Genomic DNA, 21,680 nt, shown 5'->3' with positions numbered 1-21,680 from the left:
AGAATAGCTAAAAAATGTACAAATACAATTTAAAAAAATTATAATCAAGGAAGCTCAGCAACCCAAAGCAGGAGAACTATAAAGAAAATCATACCTAGGTACATCATAGTAAAACTGCTGAAAACAAAGATAAGAAGCAATTCTTGAAAACAGAGGAAAAAAGATACACTACATACAAATGATGGCTAAATGATTATATCTAAAATATACAAAACAAAACCTAATACAATCAAAGGGAAAAATAGAAAAATATATGATAATAAGTTTCTCTCAGAAAAAGAGCACTAGATTAAAAATCAGCAAGAATAGCCCTGACTGGTGTGACTCAGTGGGTTGGGCATCATCCTTTAAACTGGAAGGTCACTGGTTCAATGCCTTGCCAGGGCAAATGCCTATGTTGCAGGCCAGGTCCCCAGTTGGGAGTGTGTGAGAGGCAACCAACTGATGTTTCTCTCATACTTCAAAGTTTCTCTTCCTCTGTCTCTCTCGCTTTTCCCCCTCTCTAAAAATAAACAAGTAAAATCTTTTAAAATATCAGCAAGAACACAGATCTTAATACTATGAGCATGCCATGGCCTAACTGACATTATGGAATAGGATAGTCTATGACTACAGAAGATATAGTCTTTTGTAATTGTTAAGCTAATCAAAACCACCAAAAATCATGGAAGACTAAAATCTTACAAAATATGTCTCTGACTACAGTAAAATTAAATTATAAATAAATCAGAATAAGATATTAAGAAACCTCAAAATTCAAAAATAAAAAATCATACTTCTAAATAGTAAAAAAGTTTTAAAAAGAAATCACAAAGGAAAGTAGAATATATTTGGGGTTGAATGAAAATAAAAACAGAACATACCAAAATTTGTGGGATGTTGTGAAAGAAGGATATTTATAGGTAGCTGGAGCAGAGGACAGAGAAATATTTATATCTTAAATTGCCTATATGGAAGAGTTATCTGAAATCAATCATTTGAGTTTCACCTTAGGAAGCTATGAAAGCTAAGCAAATTGTAGGAGAAAATAAAGGTAAAAATGAAATAAAGGAGACAAATGATAGAGAAATTATGAAAACCAAAAGTTTTTCTTCTAAAATACTGATAATATTGTTAAACATTTAGAACAAACAGGTTAATGCAGAGAAACACAAATAGCAAATAACAGGCATAAAAAAGGAGATAATCACTACAGAATGAATATTAAAAGAATAATGAATAACGTTGTTGCAACAAATTCAACAAATCAAATTCCTCTTACATAAAAACACATTTTATGTCAGAATTGACATAAAATGGCACAGAAAATTAAGTAGCTTTGCATTTTTTAAAGATATTGAATTCACAAATAAAAACTTTTCCTCAAAGAGAACTCCTAGCTCATACAATTTTCTAGTGACTTCTATTAAACATCAAAGAAAGAAATAATGCCAAACTTACACGTGCCCTTTAAGAAAACAGAGGGGGGAATGTTCTAGTTCACTACATAAACCTAGGACTAGCATCAGTCAAAACACCACATATTCATTAATTCACATAAAAATTATTACTAATGAACACAGAGATGGAGTGCCTTAGCAAAATATAGGCAGACTGAATCCACCAATAAATAAAATGAATAAAAGGTGACCCACTGAAGTTTACCTCAGGAATCCAAAGTTGCTTTAATATTTGAAAGCCAATTAATGTTTTCACGAGATGAAAGAGAAAACTATGTAGGCGGCTGCAGAGCAGCAATGTGAAGGCAATTACTTCTAATTCAAAGTGGAAAACAGAGAAGTAAGCGATTGTGGTCATTCATAAAATGAGAAGGCAAATTGCATGCAACCACAAAATATTCTTATGACATTTAATTATATCCATTATTGCTTCACTGTATCTTTTAATACTCACTGCATTTTTGTCCTCTTCTGCAACTACACACCCCCACCCACCTGCCCAATACTGGTAAACAAATAAATAACAAAATACACTAAAACATTTTTTTCTTTATAGGGGCTGGAGCTCCCAGTCAGCAGTTAGGGCTCTGCAGATGCCATCTGTCTCTTTCCTTCTCATCTAGAGTTTCAGAGGGAACACAAGACATGTATCAGGTAAACTGCCCTCTATTCTGTTTCTGCTCAGAGCCACAGGCCTCAGTAGCCAGCTCCCCCTTAACACTCACTGCAGTGTGCCTGGGGAATCAAAATGCATGTTGAAATGTAACAATGAATCATTAAAAAAAGAATCAGATATGAGCTAAAAACAATCACTCATGTACAAAATGCCCCAAATAGTCTTCCTGAAAATGCTATTTTAGATGATTTCCTACCATGTTGTCCCTTAAACAGAAGTCTAGAAAGCAACTTAAAATTAAATTACATTTTATAAACCATTATATAATTAAGTAGAGAGCACTAAATACAATTGGCAGAATGGTTCCATTTGTTATAATAGGAAGAAAAGACATGAAAGAAATTAAACAAAATAATTTGATTACACTTTTCTGGTCTAATTGTCCTTTCTTTGGCCGGCTAGCACCTGAAACTCCAGTGTTCAAATTCTCCACCTTTACACCTCTACAGAAGTGAAATATGTCCAATAGTAGCTTTCCTAGTAGCCAAAGAGAGGGTGTGGGGCCTTAGCCTGACCAGCCAAATACACCTGTTCTTAGGCTTCAAGTGAAAAATGAGAGATGCAGAGAAGCAGGACCAGGCAAGGTACCATAAGAGGCACCACTAAAGACCCAGTGATGGCAAAGGTGCTGCCTGGAATCTACAACCTGCAGACTCTCGGGCATCACCACTTAAGACTAGATCTATAGAGAACATTTGTTGTTGGTGATGTTGACTGGGAGGAGCTGGTCCCCTAACTGTCCCAGCCATGCTCTACCATGCTGTATACTAACCAATAAATGCTTTTTCAGCTTAACTCAATAAAACTGGCTTCATTTGCTCACAACAAAGAATCCTGCATGATACATCTACTACCATGCAACCAACCTCAGCATGATGAACTGACACCTAAAAGAAGCTATACCCAATACACAGAGTTACTTCTAGTTTTTATACTGGTGAAAAAAAATGTTTGCCCCCTTCTGAATTTCCTACTTATCTTACTTAGCTTCTTACTTTTAAAGACTCTGCTCAAATTAAAAGGTCTTTCCTGTTTCAGGGTTAGAAATTATAGTTTCTAGGTATGAATAAAATGATTGGAAATAAATTAAGATACAAACTCTATTAAGAGATGATGTATAAGGTAATGAAAAGACAAATATCATTCTATCCTAAGTTACTATCTGTAAATGAGGAGTAGACTACTGGAGGCAAAGTTCCCCATTATGATTATTCATTAGCTTATTCAAAGTGGCTTTAAGGACTCAGTCCATTTGCCAAATTGATTCTTGCCCAAATTTTCCTGGCACACAAACTACCGGTTAACCCTCCTATTAGTAGTCTCAGTAGGAACCAATGCATGAATGAGCACAGGGCCTCTTCTCTCTCCTGGAGAGGCCAACCAGAGCAGCACTCAGGCCAAATGTCTCAGAATTGTGCAAGAGCTGTGCCCAGTGTCAGATAATAAATACTTGAATTGTAGATAATGAGGCCTTTGCTTTCCCTGACTCTTGCTCTGGCAGTGATTTAAAGAACTGAACTCATTGAAAATAATGGATTTTTTTGTGTTACTATTTTAGATTTCTAAAGCTTCAGTTTATTCTATATGCAAGGGAATTGAAGATGTTTGGTTAAAACACTTTCAGGATTACAAGTGGCAGGTAATTTTGCTGCTAAAAAGATGAGTTGGGGACTTCTGGCCGAGATGGAGGCATAGGTGGAAACACTGTGCCTCCTCGCACAACCAAGTTTAAAGACAACAAAGTTTTAGGAAGAAAAACACAACCAAAACACAGAAAATTGAACTGTACAGAAGTCCAACAACAACGAACCATTCAGCCAGACCAGTAAGAGGGGCAGACCCAGTGGCTGGTGGAGCGGGGTCACATAGGAAAAATTGGCCAGACCAACGAGGAGTGCAGGCAGTGGTTAGCAGATCCCAGGTGTGGGGTGGCAACAGATAGACCCAGTGAGGGCACAAGGCGGCTGGCTGAGCACAGTCACACATTCTCACACAGATAAACCAGGTGAAGAAGCAAGGAGTGAAACAGACTGTGCAGGCCCCAGTGGCTTATGGGAAGCAGCAGAGGGGACCACCACTGCCCCTCTCTGACCCGGCCCCCACATACAGCGTCACAAACCAGCAACTGAGTTGCCCTGCACTGGTGAACACCTAAGGCTCCACCCCTCATATGTAACAGGCGTGAACAGACCAAAACATTATGGCTCAAGAACAGCTCAAAGCCTCAGAGCCAATAATTGTAAACGACCAAGAGATAGCCAACCTCTCGGATGCACAGTTCAAAACACTGGTGATCAGGATCCTCACAGAACTGGTTGATTTTAGTCACAAATTAGAGGAACAAATGAAGGCTAAACTAATTAAAATGAAGGGAAATGCACAGGAAACCAATAGTGATGGAAAGGAAACTGGGACTCAAACCAAGGGAGTGGACCAGAAGGAAGAAAAAAATGACCAAACAGAAAAGAATGAAGAAACAAGAATTCAAAAAAATGAGGAGAGGCTTAGGAACCTCCAGGACATCTTTAAACATTCCAACACCCTAACTATAGGGGTACCAGAAGGGGAAGAGGAAGAGCAACAAGTGGAAAACTTATTTGACCAAATAATAAAGGAGAACTTCCCCAATCTGGAAAAGGAAATAGACACCCAGGAAATCCAGGAAGGTCGGAGAGTCCCAAAGAACTTGGACCCAAGAAGGAACACACCAAGGCACATCATAATTACATTACCCAAGATGAAAATGAAGGAGAAGCAGCAAGAGATAAGGAGACAGTCACCTACAAAGGAGTGCCCATCAGACTGTCAGCTGATTTCTCCAAAGAGACCTGACAGGCAAGAAGGGGCTGGAAAGAAGTATTCCAAGTCATGAAATCCAAAGACCTACAGCCAAGATTGCTCTATCCAGAAAAGTTTTCATTTAGAATGGAAGGGCACATAAAGTGCTTCTCAGATAAGGTCAAATTCAAGGAGTTCATCATCACCAAGTCCTTATTATATGAAATGTTAAAGGGATTTATCTAAGAAAAAGAAGATAAAAAATATGAACAATGAAAGCACAGCAAACTCAAGGTTATTAACAACCACACCTAAAGCAAAAGCAAACCAAGAGGGCAACTAGATCAGGAGCAGAACCATAGAAATGGAGATCACATGGAGGGTTAGCAACAGGGGAGTGGGAGGAGGAGAAGTGGGGAGAAGGTACAGAGAATAAGTAGCATAGACAGTAGGTAGAAAATAGACAGGGGGAGGGCAAGAATAGTATGGGAAATATAGAATCTAAAGAACTTGTGACCCATGGGCATAAACTAAAAGGGGGGAGTGGTGGGGGAGGGGTGTGCAGGGTGGAGGAGAATGAAGGGGGGGAAATAGGACAACTGTAATGGCATAATCAATAAAATATATTAAAAATTAAAAAAATTCTAACCAAAAAAAAGAGTTTGGTATTTCTGGCTTTATCAGGTGATATAGTATTTTTGTTGTAAGATTCAGGATAAGAGTATGGACTGTAACTTTTCTTACATGACATGATCCACCAGAACATAATATCCATCAGGGGCACAGGGTAGCAATGCCTATCAGAGTGAACCTCCACTGAGACTACACAGCCAATGAATCTGCCCATAAAGGACCACTGTATCCCTGTTATATGGGAGACAGATCACTGGCTCATTTCATATTATCCTGTCAGGACTCATAGGACAGAAAAATATCTCCTTTCATTCCCAGCCAGGTTGGAAATGACCCAGTCATTCAGAAACAAAGAGAATGTAAGTCAATTTTTAAAAAAAGTTAGTTAGATAATAAAATCTTTGATTCAAGTCAAAATGAGTTTCTTCTTTTTCTCTAAAAGAGAAATAGGAGATAAAATGCACAACTGAAGTGAAATTTAGGAAAGCATGCATTTTGATATATTAAGTGAAAACTATAATGAAAACCAAATATTTCTTGATTTTTGATAATACAGCATAAAATCCAGCAGAAATACTTTATTATAAAATAGTTCATTTGACATGTTAAGAGCATAATTGAAAAGTGTCCCATCCAAGAAATATAAATGAGTTTCAGTGACATCAGCTGAAATACACTGGATCTTGCTTCTGGAGCTTGGATTGTGGTTTCTGGAGATTTCTGACAATTTTTGGAGACCTCAGTGGTTGTCTGCTGGGATCTGCAGAGGGTCTGCAACATCTAAAGTAAAACCATTTGATTGTACCTCACATCCATGCAAAGCTTTCAGTTCTTCCTTCTTTAATATATTACCCAGTACTTTAGTTTTCTACCATGTGACATGGTGATGAAAATGTTTGCTTTTACTCAACGCCCATACCAGAACACTGACATACATATGTTAATGCACAGATGTAATTATAGGGAAAAGACATACACATTAAATGACAGTATCATAAATATTTACAGTATAGTGCATTCAAGTTGATAAAGCAAGTGTTACATGTGAGCTGTAACAACTTCTCTGAAAAGTACAAATAGAAACAGTTAAATTTATGCTTTAATGATGGTTGGAAGAACATATTGCTCTTTATTCTGATTACACTACAATGAGTTCCTCACTCTCTTTTCTAATAAAGGGAATTAGCACCATTGGCTGCATATCGGAAGGACAAAATTTGAACTTTTATTTCCTCATGGCTAATGACAGTAAGCTTCTATCACTTGGGAGTTTTTCAACTATCTACTCATTTGCAATAAATAAGTGTGTGTTGGTTGGGGACGGGGGGCGAGGGGTGGGGAGGAAGTCAGTTTAAATGAAACATATATGAGCAGGAGCCTGGAGTTCTGCAGCAAACACAGCTATCAGGCCCCAGAGGCAAGTCTGAGACTGACCAGGACTTCAAAATGACACAAGGTGAGATTGCATGCAAACTTTCATTCTAATTCTCCTCATGCTGGTTTCATTTTCCAAAGAAATAATTTAAATGATTTTGAGTTTTAAAGAAAAATTCGAGACAGCTAGATAACGTAAGTTGGGAATGCCACCACATGGTCAGGGTCATGGCTGCATGACTGGATCTCCCACCTAGCAGTTAGGCATGTCTTATGGCACTAGAAAAAAGAAATTCAGAAGAAAAAAATAATATTTTAAAGAAGGCATTAAAGTCACCATTATGGAAAACATAATTTCTTTGTCAAACATCTTTTCTAGTTCAATGTTGTTGTTTTTTTAAATTTTGAGTGACATTTGAAAAAAACCACTAGAATCTTGAATTTCTGAGTACTCATGCCAAATCTTTTTCAAAATACAATATTTAAGAACAAGAGATAACCTCAGAGATGGTCTCTGCATTCTACACTGTATTATGGGAAAAATGACCATTTGAAAGTCTCAATACCTTCTTTTGTCTGCTCTCAGCAGCAGCTAGCTGTGTGGACATTCTTTCTTGCATTTTTCTGCAGTGGGCCATGACTGCTTCAAGGATGGAGAGGGGGTTGGTACAAACTGGCTTCTTGTCTTTATCACCGGCACCTGCTTCATAGTCTCTCTGCAGTGCCAAGAATGGGTCGTTTAAATTAAATCTTCCATATCGTTCCTGGATAAATACCTCCTTTCTGCGAGCCTAGAACAAAATCAGAGGAATGTACTGAAGAAAGAAATGAGAAGTTAAGATATTTATAAGGAGGTTCTGTGATTATATTTTTTAATGGAATTCACAACTCTTTTGCATAATGGCTTGTGTACGATATTAGGCATAGAGCAAAATGTAAGGGGAGTTTGACCCCAATTTCTGACTAACCTGGCATGCCATTGCATCTACTTTTAAATTTTCTTCCTTTAAGAATATTGTCTTTTAAATTACAAATGATAATAATATATTTTTCCTATGATGCCCACTCCTTCAAGGATCTGTTTTAGGTGCAATCTTTTTTAATTTAAAGTAAAAATCAGAAAAATCAACAATTAAAATAAATTTTAGCAAAAGTTCAAAAAATAAAATGATCTCTGTTGTTAGAACTTATATTATTTCTCACAATACTTATGAAGTCACAAAATATAAATCTCCTACAAGTTTTATATAGCCAAAAAGAATTTGTAAGGATATTTGCTAAAGAAGAAAATACTTGATGAATATTTTTAGTCAACATTCTCATTTTGTGAAGTTTAAACAACTATAAAAAAACTCTAGTGCCCTGGCTGGTGTAGCTCAGTGGATTGAGCGCAGGCCTGTGAACCACATGATCACAGTTCAATTCCCAGTCAGGGCACATGCCTGGGTTGCAGGCCAGTTCCCAGCAGGGGACACACGAGAGGCAACCATACATTGATATTTCTCTCCCTCTCTTTTCCCCTTCCCCTCTAAAGATAAATAAATAAAATCTTTTAAAAAATTGGGTTAAAATAAAATAAAATAAAAATAAAAATAAAAAACCTCCAGAAATTTTAAGAAGACATAAATATCTCATCATTCAAGGGCATTAAAATATAGGTGACAGAATCCCAGGAAAGAATGTAACCGCATTTTACTCTAAATGTCAGTCCATTAGCATTCAAAGTTAATTCAAAGCACATCCACGTGGCACTACATGCAATTGTTGATAATTAGCCTACTATAGTCTTTGTATAAAATGGAAAAGTGAAGTAGAAATATATTGAAAACTAGCAACATTCTTCTAATTCAGGTAATTTGGAAGAGCCCCTAGGAAAAACATTCTATGTCACACTACCAGTGGAAAAACGGGATAGTTTATTATAAATCAAGCTTAATTGTCCCAAATGTTAAGTGTGTTTTCTAAAGATATATTACACACTTTTCCTTACTTTAAAAAGCAACCCCATTGAGCTACACTTTTCCATTTTTAGACCACTGTCAGCAAGCCAACAACTAGATAAACACAAGTGCAAATGACAAATGGGAAAACCTAACATTTTGTTTTCCTATTACCAAATTATATCAATTTGGAGATGCAATTTACAAAAAATCCATTTCACCATTAAATAAAAGTGAGTGTTCAGAGCATCATCTGAAACTTAAAAGTTAACATGGTTTATGAATCAAAAAAGCATTTGATATTTCTAGATTCTTATGTAATCAATACACTGAAAAAGTACTACTTTTGAGGTACAATTTCAAAAGAAGTTTCATTTTTAACAATTTAAAAATTAAGTCATTCACTTAATTCTTATTCAATGTAGTAGTTCACCCCCTACCCCAGGTGAAATCTTAGAAAATCCCATGGTTTTTCGAATTACTTTTATCTAATACAAGTCCTGTAGTCACTTAAAAACATAAAACAGTCTCCACCTGGCTACTGGAATCTCCAGCTTCAGTGGTAGGACAGCTTACCTTCCCCACCAAGGACCTGCTGCAGATTTGCATGCACCACCTGGGAAAGGAGTGTTTATGAAAACCTCTTTTCATCTGAATTATCTCTCCCCCTTCCTAAGCTGTTTTTAGTCCTCTCTGGGTTGGAAGGGACTGGAGGTAGACGATGAAAATAGAGGTCAGAGAAGCAGGAACATTCTACCTGACTGGTTCACTAGCCTCATCAACGAGTATGGTGAGTATTTAAAGCCTACTCTTTCTCACTCTAGAGCAGTGGTCCCCAGCCTTCTTGGCACCAGCGACTGGTTTTGTGGAAGGCAATTTTCCCATGGATCTGGGCTGGGGGGGGTCACAGGCAGTGGGGAGGCAATGGTTTCAGGATGATTCAAGCCCAGTACATTCAAGCTCACCTCCTGCTGTATGGCCTAGTTCCTAACAGGGCACAGATTAGTATTGGTGTGTGGTCAAGGGGTTAGGGACCCCTGCTTTAGAGGACCACCCTTTCTCCCCCTGCTGAGACTCCTTCATCATAGTTTCCTTAAGGCAGGTAATAAATGTAGGACAGACTACAAATAGTAATCTGTGGTAGTCCAGTAACAAATGAAAACATAAGGCTGTTTATTAAAAAAACTAAGAATTTCAAGATGGTAATAGCATCCTATTTAACCAAGTATGGGCCCTCCTTAGGGCCTGCCTTTTTGCAACTGCGTAGGTCACACACCCATGAAAGTGGCCCTGCATATACTTCTTGTGAAGCATCTAGAAAGCAGATTTTGTGGGCTGAGGTCCCATGTTATTGAGTCTTCTTTATTAAATAGGACCAATCTCATTCCCACCCTTTGATATCCATGGCCCAATGTAGTCTATAGGACACACTCACAGGTCTTCATCTAAACAAAATCGGACAGTGCAAGATGACTCTTGAAATAGTCACTGTCATTTCTACAGGATTCCAGCTTTTTCATCTCCACTTAGATTCTGACCACCAAGGCCTTCAGGAGAAACTTAATAAGTCAACTCGTGTCCTTGAAGCCTCTCTCTCAACTTGAGATGAAAGGAGAAGCAACTAGATGGGACAGGACTCAGCACAAATCTCTCCAGAGACTTTGTCAAAGAACATTTACTCTGATTAAAAAAACAAACTAATTAAAAAAAAAACCTTTCTTTATAATCTCCAACAACTAGATTCTTTTACACCCTCAGTGTGGGTAAGGTGTTTAAAAATTAAAACTGGATTTCAAAATTGCTTCACAAAGTTGTGTATCTTCATTCTCACTTTAGTATCCAATATTTACTATTATGTGTTCCCTGCTGAAATGTATGCTTTAACAACCAATTACAATTACTTGATGTCAACTCACATATCCAATATATTTTATGACATACAGTGCTATAACATACTCAAGTGATTTCTTAACCAGATGGGTTATTCTTAAATCAGAGTGAACTTTTGATAAATGGGTTAATTTTATATTAATATAAGAGATAAATACATGCATCACTGACCTATTTCCAGTTTAAATAGATTTTATGCTCAGAAAAAAATTAATACTACATTTTACTAGTGTGAAAAAGTTTTGTGTGTTTTTTGTTGTGTTGGTTTTGTTTTAAAATGACTACTTTAATTGACAGTCCCACTGAGACACTGTTAAAGGTGGGCAATTTTTTTCTGCTAAAAATGTACAATTGTATTCAAGATCATCAACAAAAAATGGCCATGATTTTCTTTGTAAATGTACACTTACATTTAATTTTATAACAAAGTACAAGATACATGCAGTCAGTTCCTTTAAGGGAACTGAATATATAGTGAATATATACCAGTAGTGGCTCTATATATTCTGCCATTCATTTCAAATTATTTTCTAGGTTCCTTGTGATTTTGTCTTTGCCATATGAATTACAGAGAAATATTTTTCAAAAATTTTCAGATATTTAGAGTTTTCCTATATAGCTCATTGTTATTGAGTTCTACGTTACTTCTTTTGAGGTCACTGAATACATTCTAAAAATACAAAGGTCAATTAAGATGATTGATAATACTGGACTTCTGGCCAAGATGGAGGTGTAGGTAGATATACTTTGCCTCCTCGCACAACCAAAAGATGGACAACAACAAATTTAAAAACAGAAAATAACCAGACCTGATAAAATCAAACTGTATGGAAGTCCCACAACGAAGGAGTTAAAGAAGAAACATTCATTCAGGCTGGTGGGAGGGGTGGAGACAGAGAGTGGAGGTAGAGAGGATATTCAGCAAGGCAGGGGCTGGTTGGTGGAATATATGTATATTCTTATTCATATATAAGAACTTGTATGCATGACCCATGGACATGAACTAAGGGGGAGGAATGATGGGGGGGTACAGAGCAGAGGGGAATAATGGGGGGAAAATAAGACAACTGTAATAGCATAATCAATAAAATATATTTTAAAAAAGATTTAAAAAGATTTACTTTTATTTTTTTCTGATCTATAAATTATAGCTTATTTTAAAAAGATGATAGTGTTATTCATATTTCCTGTTTTTCCTGTTTTTCCTATCAACTACTGATAGTATTAAAATTAATGATTATGAAATTATCTGTTTCTCCCTGTAATTCTGTCATTTTTTGTTTCAATATCATATATATATTTTTTAATATAATTTTTATTTCATTCTTGTTCAAGTACAGGTTTCTGTCTTATATTCCCAACCCTGCCTGCATTGAGGCTCTGTTACTAGTCACACAAACATTTATAATTACATCTTTGTGATGAATTATCCCTTTCATCTCTATAATCCGGGGTCTGTTTCTGAATCTTTTTTTTAATTTTAATTTTAATTTAATTCTTGTTCAAGTACAGTTTTCTATCTTATATTCCCAACCCTGGCCCCCCAGTACTCCCCACCTCCCTCCCATTACCGCCCCCCCACCGTTAGTTATTGTCCATGTGTCCATTATACTTGTTCATGTGAGTCAATCTCCTTTTCCCCTATGATTCTCTCCCCTCTCCCCTCTGGACCCTGTCAGCCGGTTCCATATTTGAGTGTCATTGGTCATATTTGGCTTGTTTGTTTTGTTGTTTAGATTCCTGTTAACAGTAATATCATATGGTATTTATCTTTCACCATCTGGCTTATTTCACTCAGCATAATGCTTTCCAGTACCATCCATGATGTTGGAAAGGGTAGGAGCTCCTTCTTCCTTTCTGCAGCATAGAATTCCATTGTGTAAATGTACCATAGTTTTTTGATCCAGTCATTGACCGATGGGCATCTAGGTTGCTTCCAACTCTTGGCTATTGTGAATTGTGCTGCTATGAACATTGGGGTGCATAGGTTCTTTTGGATTGATCTTTCAGGGTTCTTACGATATACTCCTAATAGTGGAATTGCTGGGTCAAAAGGCACAGCCATTTTTAGTTTTCTTAGAAAGTTCAATACTGTTTTCCATAGTGGTTGTAGCAGTCTGCAATCCCACCAACAGTGAACTAGGGTCCCCTTTTCCCCACAACCTCTTCAGCACTTGTTGTTTGTTTCTTTGTTTATGATAGCCGTTCTTACTGGTGTTAAGTGGTATCTCATTGTGGTTTTAATTTGCATCTCTCTGATAGCTAGCAATATCGAGCATCTTTTCATGTGTCTCTGGATCCTCTGTATGTCCTCCTTGGAGAAATGTCTGTTCAAGTCCTTTGCCCATTTTTTAATTGGGTTGCTCGTCTTCCTTGAGTGGAGTCAAGTGAGTTCTTTGTATATTTTGGAGATTAAACCTTTGTCTGAGGTATCATTGGCAAATATGTTTTCCCAAGCTGTTGCTTCTCTTTTTATCTTGATACTGTTTTACTTAGCCATGCAGAAGCTTTTAATTTTGATGAGATCCCATTTATTTATTCTTTCCTTTATATTCCTTGCTCTAGGGGACATATCAATAAAAATATTGCTGCGTGGAATATCTGAGATTTTCCTTCCATTGTTCTCCTCTAGGACTTTAATGGTGTCACGGCTTATATTTCAGTCTTTTATCCACCTGGAATTTATTTTGGTGTGTGATGTAAGTTGGTCCTCAAATTTCATTTTTTTGTATGTAGCTGTCCAGTACTCCCAAAACCATTTGTTGAAAAGGCTGTCTTTACTCCATTTTATGTTATTGCCCCCTTTGTCAAATATTAATTGACTGTAGAGAGTTGGGTTTATTTCTGGGCTCTCTGTTCTATTCCATTGGTCTATGTGCCTGTTTTTATGCCAGTACCAGGCTGTTTTGATGAAAGTGGCCTTGTAATACAGTTTGATATCAGGTATTGTGTTCCTCCTACTTTGTTCTTCTTTCTCAATATTGCAGCTGCTATTCAGGGTCTTTTATGGTTCCATATAAATTTTTGAAGTGTTTGTTCTATGCCTGTGAAATATGCCATTGGTACTTTAATACATATTGCATTGAATCTGTAAATTGTTTTGGGTAGTATGGACATTTTGATGATGCTAATTCCTCCAATCCATGAACACGGTATGTGTTTCCATTTGTTTGTGTCTTCCTTGATTTCTTTCTTCAGTGTTGTGTAGCTTTCTGCATACAGTTTTTTTCCTCCTTAGTTAGGCTTATTCCAAGATATTTTATTTTTGTTTTTGCTATACTGAATGGGATTTTTTTCTTGATTTCTGCTTCTGCTGTTTCATTGTTGGTATACAAAAAATGCCTTTGATTTCTGGATATTGACTTTATATCCCGCTGTTTTGCCAAATTCATTTATTAGTTCGAGCAGTTTTTTTGGTAGAGGCTATAGGATTTGCTCTATATACTATCATGTCATCTGAAAACAATGACAGTTTTGTTTCCTCCTTTCCGATTTGGATGCCGTTTATTTCCTTTTCTTGTCTGATCGCTGTGGCTAGAACTTTTAATACTATATTGAATAGAAGTGGTGAAAGTGGACAACCTTGTCTTGTTCCTGATCTTAGTGGAAAAGATTTTAGTTTTTGCCCATTGAGTATGATGTTGGCTGTAGATCTTTTACATATGGCCTTTATTATATTGAGGAATGCTCCCTCGATTCCCATTTTTCTGAGTACCTTTATCATAAATGGGTGTTGTACCTTATCTAAAGCCTTTTTCTTATCTATTGATATGACCATGTGGTTTTTGTCTTTGCTTTTGTTTATGTGATGTATTACATTTATTGATTTGCTAATATTAAACCATCCTTGCATCACTAGGATGAATCCCATTTGGTCATGGTGTATGATCTTTTTGATGTACTGTTGGATATGATTTGCCAATATCTTCTTGAGGATTTTGGCGTCTATGTTCATCAGTGATATTGGCCTGAAGTTTTCTTTCTTTGTTGTGTCTATCTGGCTTTGGAATTAGGATGATAATGGCTTCATAAAAAGAGTTGGGGAGTTTTCCCTCCTTTTGGATTTTTTGGAATAGTCTGTGGAGAATAGGGGTTAGCTCTTCCTTCAAAGCTTTGTGGAATTCTCCTGTGAAACCATCTGGTCCAGGGCGTTTGTGTGATGGAAGTTTTTTGATTACTTCTTCAATTTCATCTGCTGTTATTGGTCTGCTCAGGCTTTCTGCTTGTTTTCATTGAGTTTTGGAAGATTATATTTTTCTAGGAATTTTTCCATTTCACCTAGGTTTTCAAATTTCTTGGCATGCAGTTCTGCATAGTAATTTCTTACAATCCTTTCTGTTTCTGTGTTGTCAGTTGTAATCTCTCCTCTTTCATTTCTGATTGTGTTTATTTGGGTCCTCTCTCTTCTTTTCTTGATGAGCCTACATAAAGGCTTGTGTATTTTGTTTATCTTTTAAAAAAACCAACTCCTGGATTCATTGATCCTTAGAATTGTGCTTTTAGTCTCTATGTCATTTAATTCTGCACTGATCTTGCTTATTTCCTTCCTTCTACTTGCTCTGGGCTGCCTTTATTGTTGTTCCACGAGTTCTTGCAGGCATCGGGTTAGGTTGTTTGTTTGAAATGTTTCTATCTTCTTTAGGTAAGCCTGTATTGCTATGAACTTCCCTCTCAGGACTGCCTTCACTGTGTCCCATAAGTTTTGGGTTGTTGTGAGTTCATTTTCATTTGTTTCCAGAAACTTTTTGCTTTCTCCCCTAATTTCAATCTTGACCCATTCGTTGTTTAATAGCATAGCATTCGGTCTCCATGATTTTGGGTGTTTTGGTTTTTTTCCTGTGGGGTTGGTTTCCAATTTCAGTTCCTTGTGATCAGAGAAAATGCTTGGTATGATTTCTATTTTCCTGAATTTGTTGAGACCCATTTTGTGTCCTATCATGTGGTCTATCTTTGAAAATATTCCATGTGCATTTGAAAAGAATGTGTCTCCTTCTTTGGCATGGAGGGCTCTCTATATATCAATTAGGTCCATTTTATCTAGGATGTCATTTAATGCTGCAATATCTTTGTTGATATTTTGTTTGGAAGATCTGTCCATTTTTGACAGTGGGGTGTTAAAATCCCCTACTATAATTGTGTTGCTGTCAATATCTTTCTTGAGGTTCTCTAGGATTTTCTTTATATATTTGGGTGCTCCTGTGTTGGGTGGATATATATTTACGATGTTAATGTCTTCTTTGTGGATTCTTCCCTTGAGTATTATGAAGTGACCTTCTGGGTCTCTCTGTATGGCCCTGTTTTTAAAGTCTATTTTGTCTGATATGAGGATTGCTACCCCCGGCTTTTTTTTTCTTCTCCATTTGCTTGGAAATTTGTTTCCAGCCTTTCATTTTTAGTCTGTGATAGTCTTTTGACCTGACGTGGACCTCTTGTAGGCAGCATAGGTGTTGGTCATGCTTTCTTATCCATTCAGCTATTCTATGTCTCTTAATTGGTTCATTTAATCCATTTACATTTAAGGTTATTATTGAAAGGTACTTATTCATTGCCATTTATGTACCTGTGTTCCTCTCTGTCTCTCTCTTTTCCTTCCTTTCCTTAAAGCAGCCCTTTTAGTAATTCTTGTATTGCTGGTTTGGTGGAAGCGTATTCTTTTAGACTTCTTTTACCTTGGAAGCTCTTTATTTGGCCTTCTATCTTGATTTAGAGTCTTGCTGGGTAAAGTAGCCTTGGTTGTAGGCCTCTGTTTCTCATTACTTGGAATATTTCTTGCCATTCTTATCTTGCTGGAACGTTTCCATTGAGAAGTCAGCAGCCAACCTTATTCGGACCCCCTTGTACGTTACTTCCTTTTTCTCCCTTGCTGCCTTTAGGATTCTCTCTTTGTCTTGGAGGTTTGCCATTTTAATGATGATGTGTCTTGCAGTAGGCCTCCTTGGGTTCCACCTGATTGGGACTCTCTGCAATTCCTGGATTTGTGTGACTTTATCTCTCCTCAACTTAGGAAAATTTTCCATTACTCTTTCAAGTAGGTTTTCTATCCCTTGTTCTTGTTCTTCTTCTTCTGGTATTCTTATTATTCGGATATTATTACATTTCATATTGACTTGCATTTCTCTTAAACTCTCCTCATTTTTTCTGATTCTCTTTTCCCTTACTTTGTCCGTCTGGGAGATTCTTTCTACCCTGTCCTCGATCTCACTTATGTGATCTTCTGCCTCATCAATCCTACTCTTCATACCTTCTACTGTGTTCTTCAGTTCAGAAATTGTATTCTTCATTTCCTCTTGGCCTTTGCTGATGGTTTCTATTTCCTTTTTCATGTTGGAATAGTTTGCAGAGAGTTCATTGTAGCTCCCCTGTAGTTTCTGGTAGCTCGTTGTAAGCTGTTTGAATTTCCAGATAACCAGTACTTTGAATTCCATATTTGATAGTTGACTTGCCTCTATTTCATCTGACATTCTTTCTGAGACTTCCTCCTTTTCTTTCATTTGGGGATTGTTTCTTTGTCTTCCCATTGTTTGTGTTGCTCTTCTTGTTGGCCTCAGCTTCTTAAATTGATCTGTTCTGGTTCCCTGGGTTTATGGTGTTAACTTCTGTGGTAGGATAACTGTGAAATTCAGTGGTGTAGTTTCCTGCAGGTATCTTGGTGTTCTTCACTTCCACCTACTCCTCTTGTCGGTTTCCAGCTGGTCAAACCTTTTCTTCTGGTCTCACTAGCTGCAGCAGCCTGAGCGGCTATTAGTGTGGCCTTTCTCTCATCTGGGTGAACTCAACTGGTCTCACCAGTGCCCTCCCAAGATCCAGACTGGCGCCGCTCTCCCGTGCCCTACTGAGAGCAGATTTTGCCCCAGGCTTCCCAGCCCTGGCCTGCCGTGAGGGCACGCGCTCCCAGCCAGGTTTTCCTCGTCTCAGAGGCTTGGGCGTAGATCTTTCCCAGTGCTATGGGTGAACACACAGGGCAACTCACGATCCTTCCAAGCCGGCAACCACAGCCTGACTCCCGGTGCTTCTCAGTCTGCACCCGACTGGGTAGGGCGGAAGCCGGCGGCTGGCTCTCTTCCAGGGGCCCTGCCAGTAGCCTGCAGCTCCCCAAGACTGTTGGAGTGCCAGCTCGGGTCCCTTGCCACAGCGAACGCACGGGCGACTCTCAGTTCCCCAAGCCGACAGTCACAGCCTGACTCTCGGTGCTTCTCAGTCTATGCCCCGCTAGGTAGGGAGGGAGCTGGCAACTGGCTCTCTTCCAGGGGCCTTGCTAGTAGCCTGAGACTCGCAGGGTCTGTGGCAGACCAGGCTCTGACCCTGCACTACAGGGAACGCATGGGCAACTCTCAAATCTCCCAAGCCAGCAACCACAGCCTGACTCCACGGGTGATCAGAGCTCTCTGGTTTGCTTCCCAATGCCCACTCCTCTCTCTGCCACTACAGGAAAACCGATCTCTCCTGGTGTTTTCCAATTTGTGCCCTGCTGGATAGGGAGGGTGTTGGTGACTAGTTCTCTCCTAGGGTTGTTCTTGCCCGCCCTCAGCTCACAGAAGACCGGGGCGACCTGACCAGGGCCCTGGCGCAGCCCGGTGGAGGGCCTGCCGCCACCTCTGCGCTGCTCCCTCGTACCTTGTTGATCTGCGGTCCTCTCCTCTCCTCAACCTCTGGTCATTCAGTGTCCGCTACACTTTCTGGAGTCCTGCCTTCCTATATGCTGGGTCCCTGTTGGCTCTCCACTGTGCTCCTCTGCAGATCAGCCCGGTTTTTCTCCAGTGAGTGGAGGGAAGCGAAATTCTTTGTCCTACTCCGCTGCCATCTTCCTCCTCCCACTTCCTGGTTCTGAATCTTCATTCTGTTTCCTTCATCTTCCTATTCATAATTTGCCAGTACAAATGTTTTAACTTGTATTAAGTGCTACCAACCAGTAGGACAAGCTTCCTTCACAAAAAACAGTTCCTAAAAACTCCTTTGCTATGTTATCAGCTTGCTTTTCTAGATAAAATTTCAATTTATCAACTTCTAAAAAATCAATTATAATATTGATTGGAATTATGTATACATTAGACTAGGGCTGTCTGTGTCAAACTCACTTTCACCAGGAACCACATCGGCCTCAAAGTTGCCTTCCAAGGGCCAAATAAATTTTAGTACTGCATAAATGTAACTATTCCTTAACTGTTAAGGAGTTGAAATTACTTTTGGCCCTTTGAAGGCAACTGTGAGGCTGATGTGGTTCCCGGTAAAAATGAGTTTGCCATGCCTGCTTTAGATACACACTGGAAGAAGACATTTTCATGAAATTGAGTCCTGTCAGTGGAAAATAATCTTTTTCATTTATTAAAATTTGATTTTATATCTTACAAAAGTTTGGTATTTTCAAATCAATTAACATAAATTTAAGAATAATGGGATCCTTTGTACATACCCTTGGCAATATTCCCCACTTTCTTAATTATCTGTGTACAGTACATATTTTATCTTGATTAAAATCAGTGAAGTGTTCTCAGTGCTGGCTGCTTCTCAGAATCACACTTAGTTTTGTCCAAGCACTCAATTAGGAAGTCTATCAAGAGTCCCCTTAGTACTTAGTGCCCCAGCCAAGGACAAGAACTAATAACCAATTTTTTTGTTCCTTTATGCACTTCTTGTACCATTACTTATTTTTACACTGATTTCTAAATAGGAAAATCTGCAGTCATTTATTTTTCAAGTAAATTTTAGATGGAGATATTTTATATCATTGTCAATCTCAGGATGATTTTTTCTTCTTATATGATCACTACCTTGTCTAGGTAAAAACAGTTATAACTGATGTCCTTCAACCAAGACATTGTTTTATCACCTTTGGCATTCTGCAGTGCACAAGAGCAAGGCTAAGCCAGGCAGTGTTTTCTCCCTTTCAGGTAAACCTTGTGCTTTTCTGCCCGATTAACTTGTTTTCCTACCCTTAAAATTAATAAATAACATTTAAGATTATTCCTAGTGTTGGCTGGTATTGCCCTGGCATGTAGTTTTTTTTTATCTAAAGATTCTGCTACATTTTGTTTGCAGCATCAATTCCATCTGTTCTAGTCTTTAAAAAAACATGAGTTTCACTCCTGCGGGATCTCCATTCTGTATTGTCCACATACATATATCTTTTCTACTCTATCACTGTATTCCTTTCCTCTGGGTTCTGGGAGATCTTGATTCATTATGGGTTTAATTTTTAATAGTGTTCATTTTTCACTGTTACTTTAATATATGCTTTGTTTCTCCTAGTTCATTTCAAATTCTCATAACAACCATATTAAGTTGGTAGGTACTTATATATATGAAGTAGGTACTTCATATATATAAGAACACTAAAGCAGAGGGCAAAGGGCTTGTCTAAAGTTGCAGGGCTAGAAGTGGTGGACCTAGTACTCACCCCCAAATTCTTGCCTCCCAGATCTATGCCCAATTCTACATTCTTTTCCTTAGCTTTGCAGATATCCTCTGATTCATCACAATCTGGCTTACCTACCACTCAGTCCCTTCAAGGTCTATGTTTCCCTGAATTTTAAGACACAAAGCAGATGCTATCTAAAAATTACTTTATAAAATTTACTTGTTTCTCATAATTTTGTTAGCTCTATGTTGTTTTCTTGCATTTTAAATGTTATCTTCCTTTTTTCTATGCTGCAACTCTTTCACAGGCCTTTTTCTTTTCTTTCCTTGTTTTTCCCTCTCTATCTCTGGATAGTAGGAGTCAACTTGTATCTGGCATTTATCCCAAGCAGGGCAGGTAGAGTCTCCTCTAATATCTACTTCAGATGGTTGCCAACATATGTGCTTCTCTAATATGGAGAATCAGGGAAGAATGATGCAAATTTAATTCACTGTGCTCCTTTCAGCTGACAGTAAGAGAAGTTTGAGCTACAGCCCCTGCAAAAGATTGGAATACAGACTCTGCCACTTCCAAGTTATATATATTAGGGCTGATTACTTCACTGCACTGGGTCTTCACCAGTTCCATAAGAATAATAGCTAGCTAATCCATGAAATAATGCATGTAAGGAACTTAGCAGTGCCTGGATAATCATGAACATGTAATAAGTGACAGCTATCATTTCAATAATGATGACACTCTTTTTGGCTTGTCTTTAATGATGTTTATGTCATTAGTTGATCTCACAAATGAAATGTTGGGAGTCAGATGCCAGTGCTGGTCTCCATGTTACTCAGAGCTCCCAGGAGAAATCTGCCAAGTGTCCAGTGTGCTGGATGATTGTTTTCATGTGTGTGCCCACATGTGGACAACTATTCTGTCTCTCCTATGCATCATATAACTTAATGGGAAAGCCTGTGCTTCTGAAGTCCATTATTCTAGAGCCCTCTCAGTGTGTGTGGGAAGCCATGCACTGAGGGCACACTCATGAAATGCTACACATAAACAGAATCAATGTGCCCATGGGCAGAAATGAACTCATCATCCCACAGTTACAAAAACACATGCAAATATGACACTCTATGGATAGAGAAAATAGAAATAATATTTTTGAGAGATCTTTTTAAAGAATTACAGAACAAAAAGCAGACTTAGAAAAAATACAACAGAATCCTGTGCAATACTACTCTTTAATACATAAAATCAAATGTTTTAATGTAAATCAAATGATGTGTCCTGAAGCACCACATTTAGAGAAAGGAGATACTGTTATGACATAAACCTCAGAAGCTTTGCCATTATGAATGGAATTTAGATATCACATGTAAATAAATATTCTACTTGTGGCCCTAAAATAACAAATATATTTCACTTGCTCAAATTGCAAATTGTATTCTTCATGCTAAGTTTTCAAAAGTTTTTAGATTTTGAGTAAACTGGTAGAATTTTCCAACAAAATAAATAACCCCATCAAAAAATGTACCAAAGTTTGTGACATTAGAGTGAAGCAGCAACATAAAAGCTCCAAATAAAGGGGCAGCTTAGAACATACATAG

The 21,680-nt window shown here is 37.9% G+C and overlaps 1 protein-coding gene across 1 annotated transcript in view; it reads right to left on the bottom strand.

The window, feature by feature from the left end:
• Window positions 1-21,680, bottom strand: part of CTTNBP2 (cortactin binding protein 2) — a 207,229-nt gene that overhangs the window by 112,667 nt on the left and 72,882 nt on the right. Inside the window, 1 exon segment of the mRNA XM_037064207.1 lies at window positions 7,467-7,691. Within this exon segment, the coding sequence (XP_036920102.1) occupies window positions 7,467-7,691 (225 nt within the window).

Source organism: Sturnira hondurensis, unplaced genomic scaffold, assembly GCF_014824575.4.
Source record: "Sturnira hondurensis isolate 20B ecotype Veracruz unplaced genomic scaffold, ASM1482457v3 Scaffold0014953, whole genome shotgun sequence".
NCBI classification, from domain to species: domain Eukaryota; kingdom Metazoa; phylum Chordata; class Mammalia; order Chiroptera; family Phyllostomidae; genus Sturnira; species Sturnira hondurensis.
The sequence above is the reverse complement of the archived record's forward strand: the minus strand, read 5'-3'. Positions and strand labels throughout refer to the sequence as shown.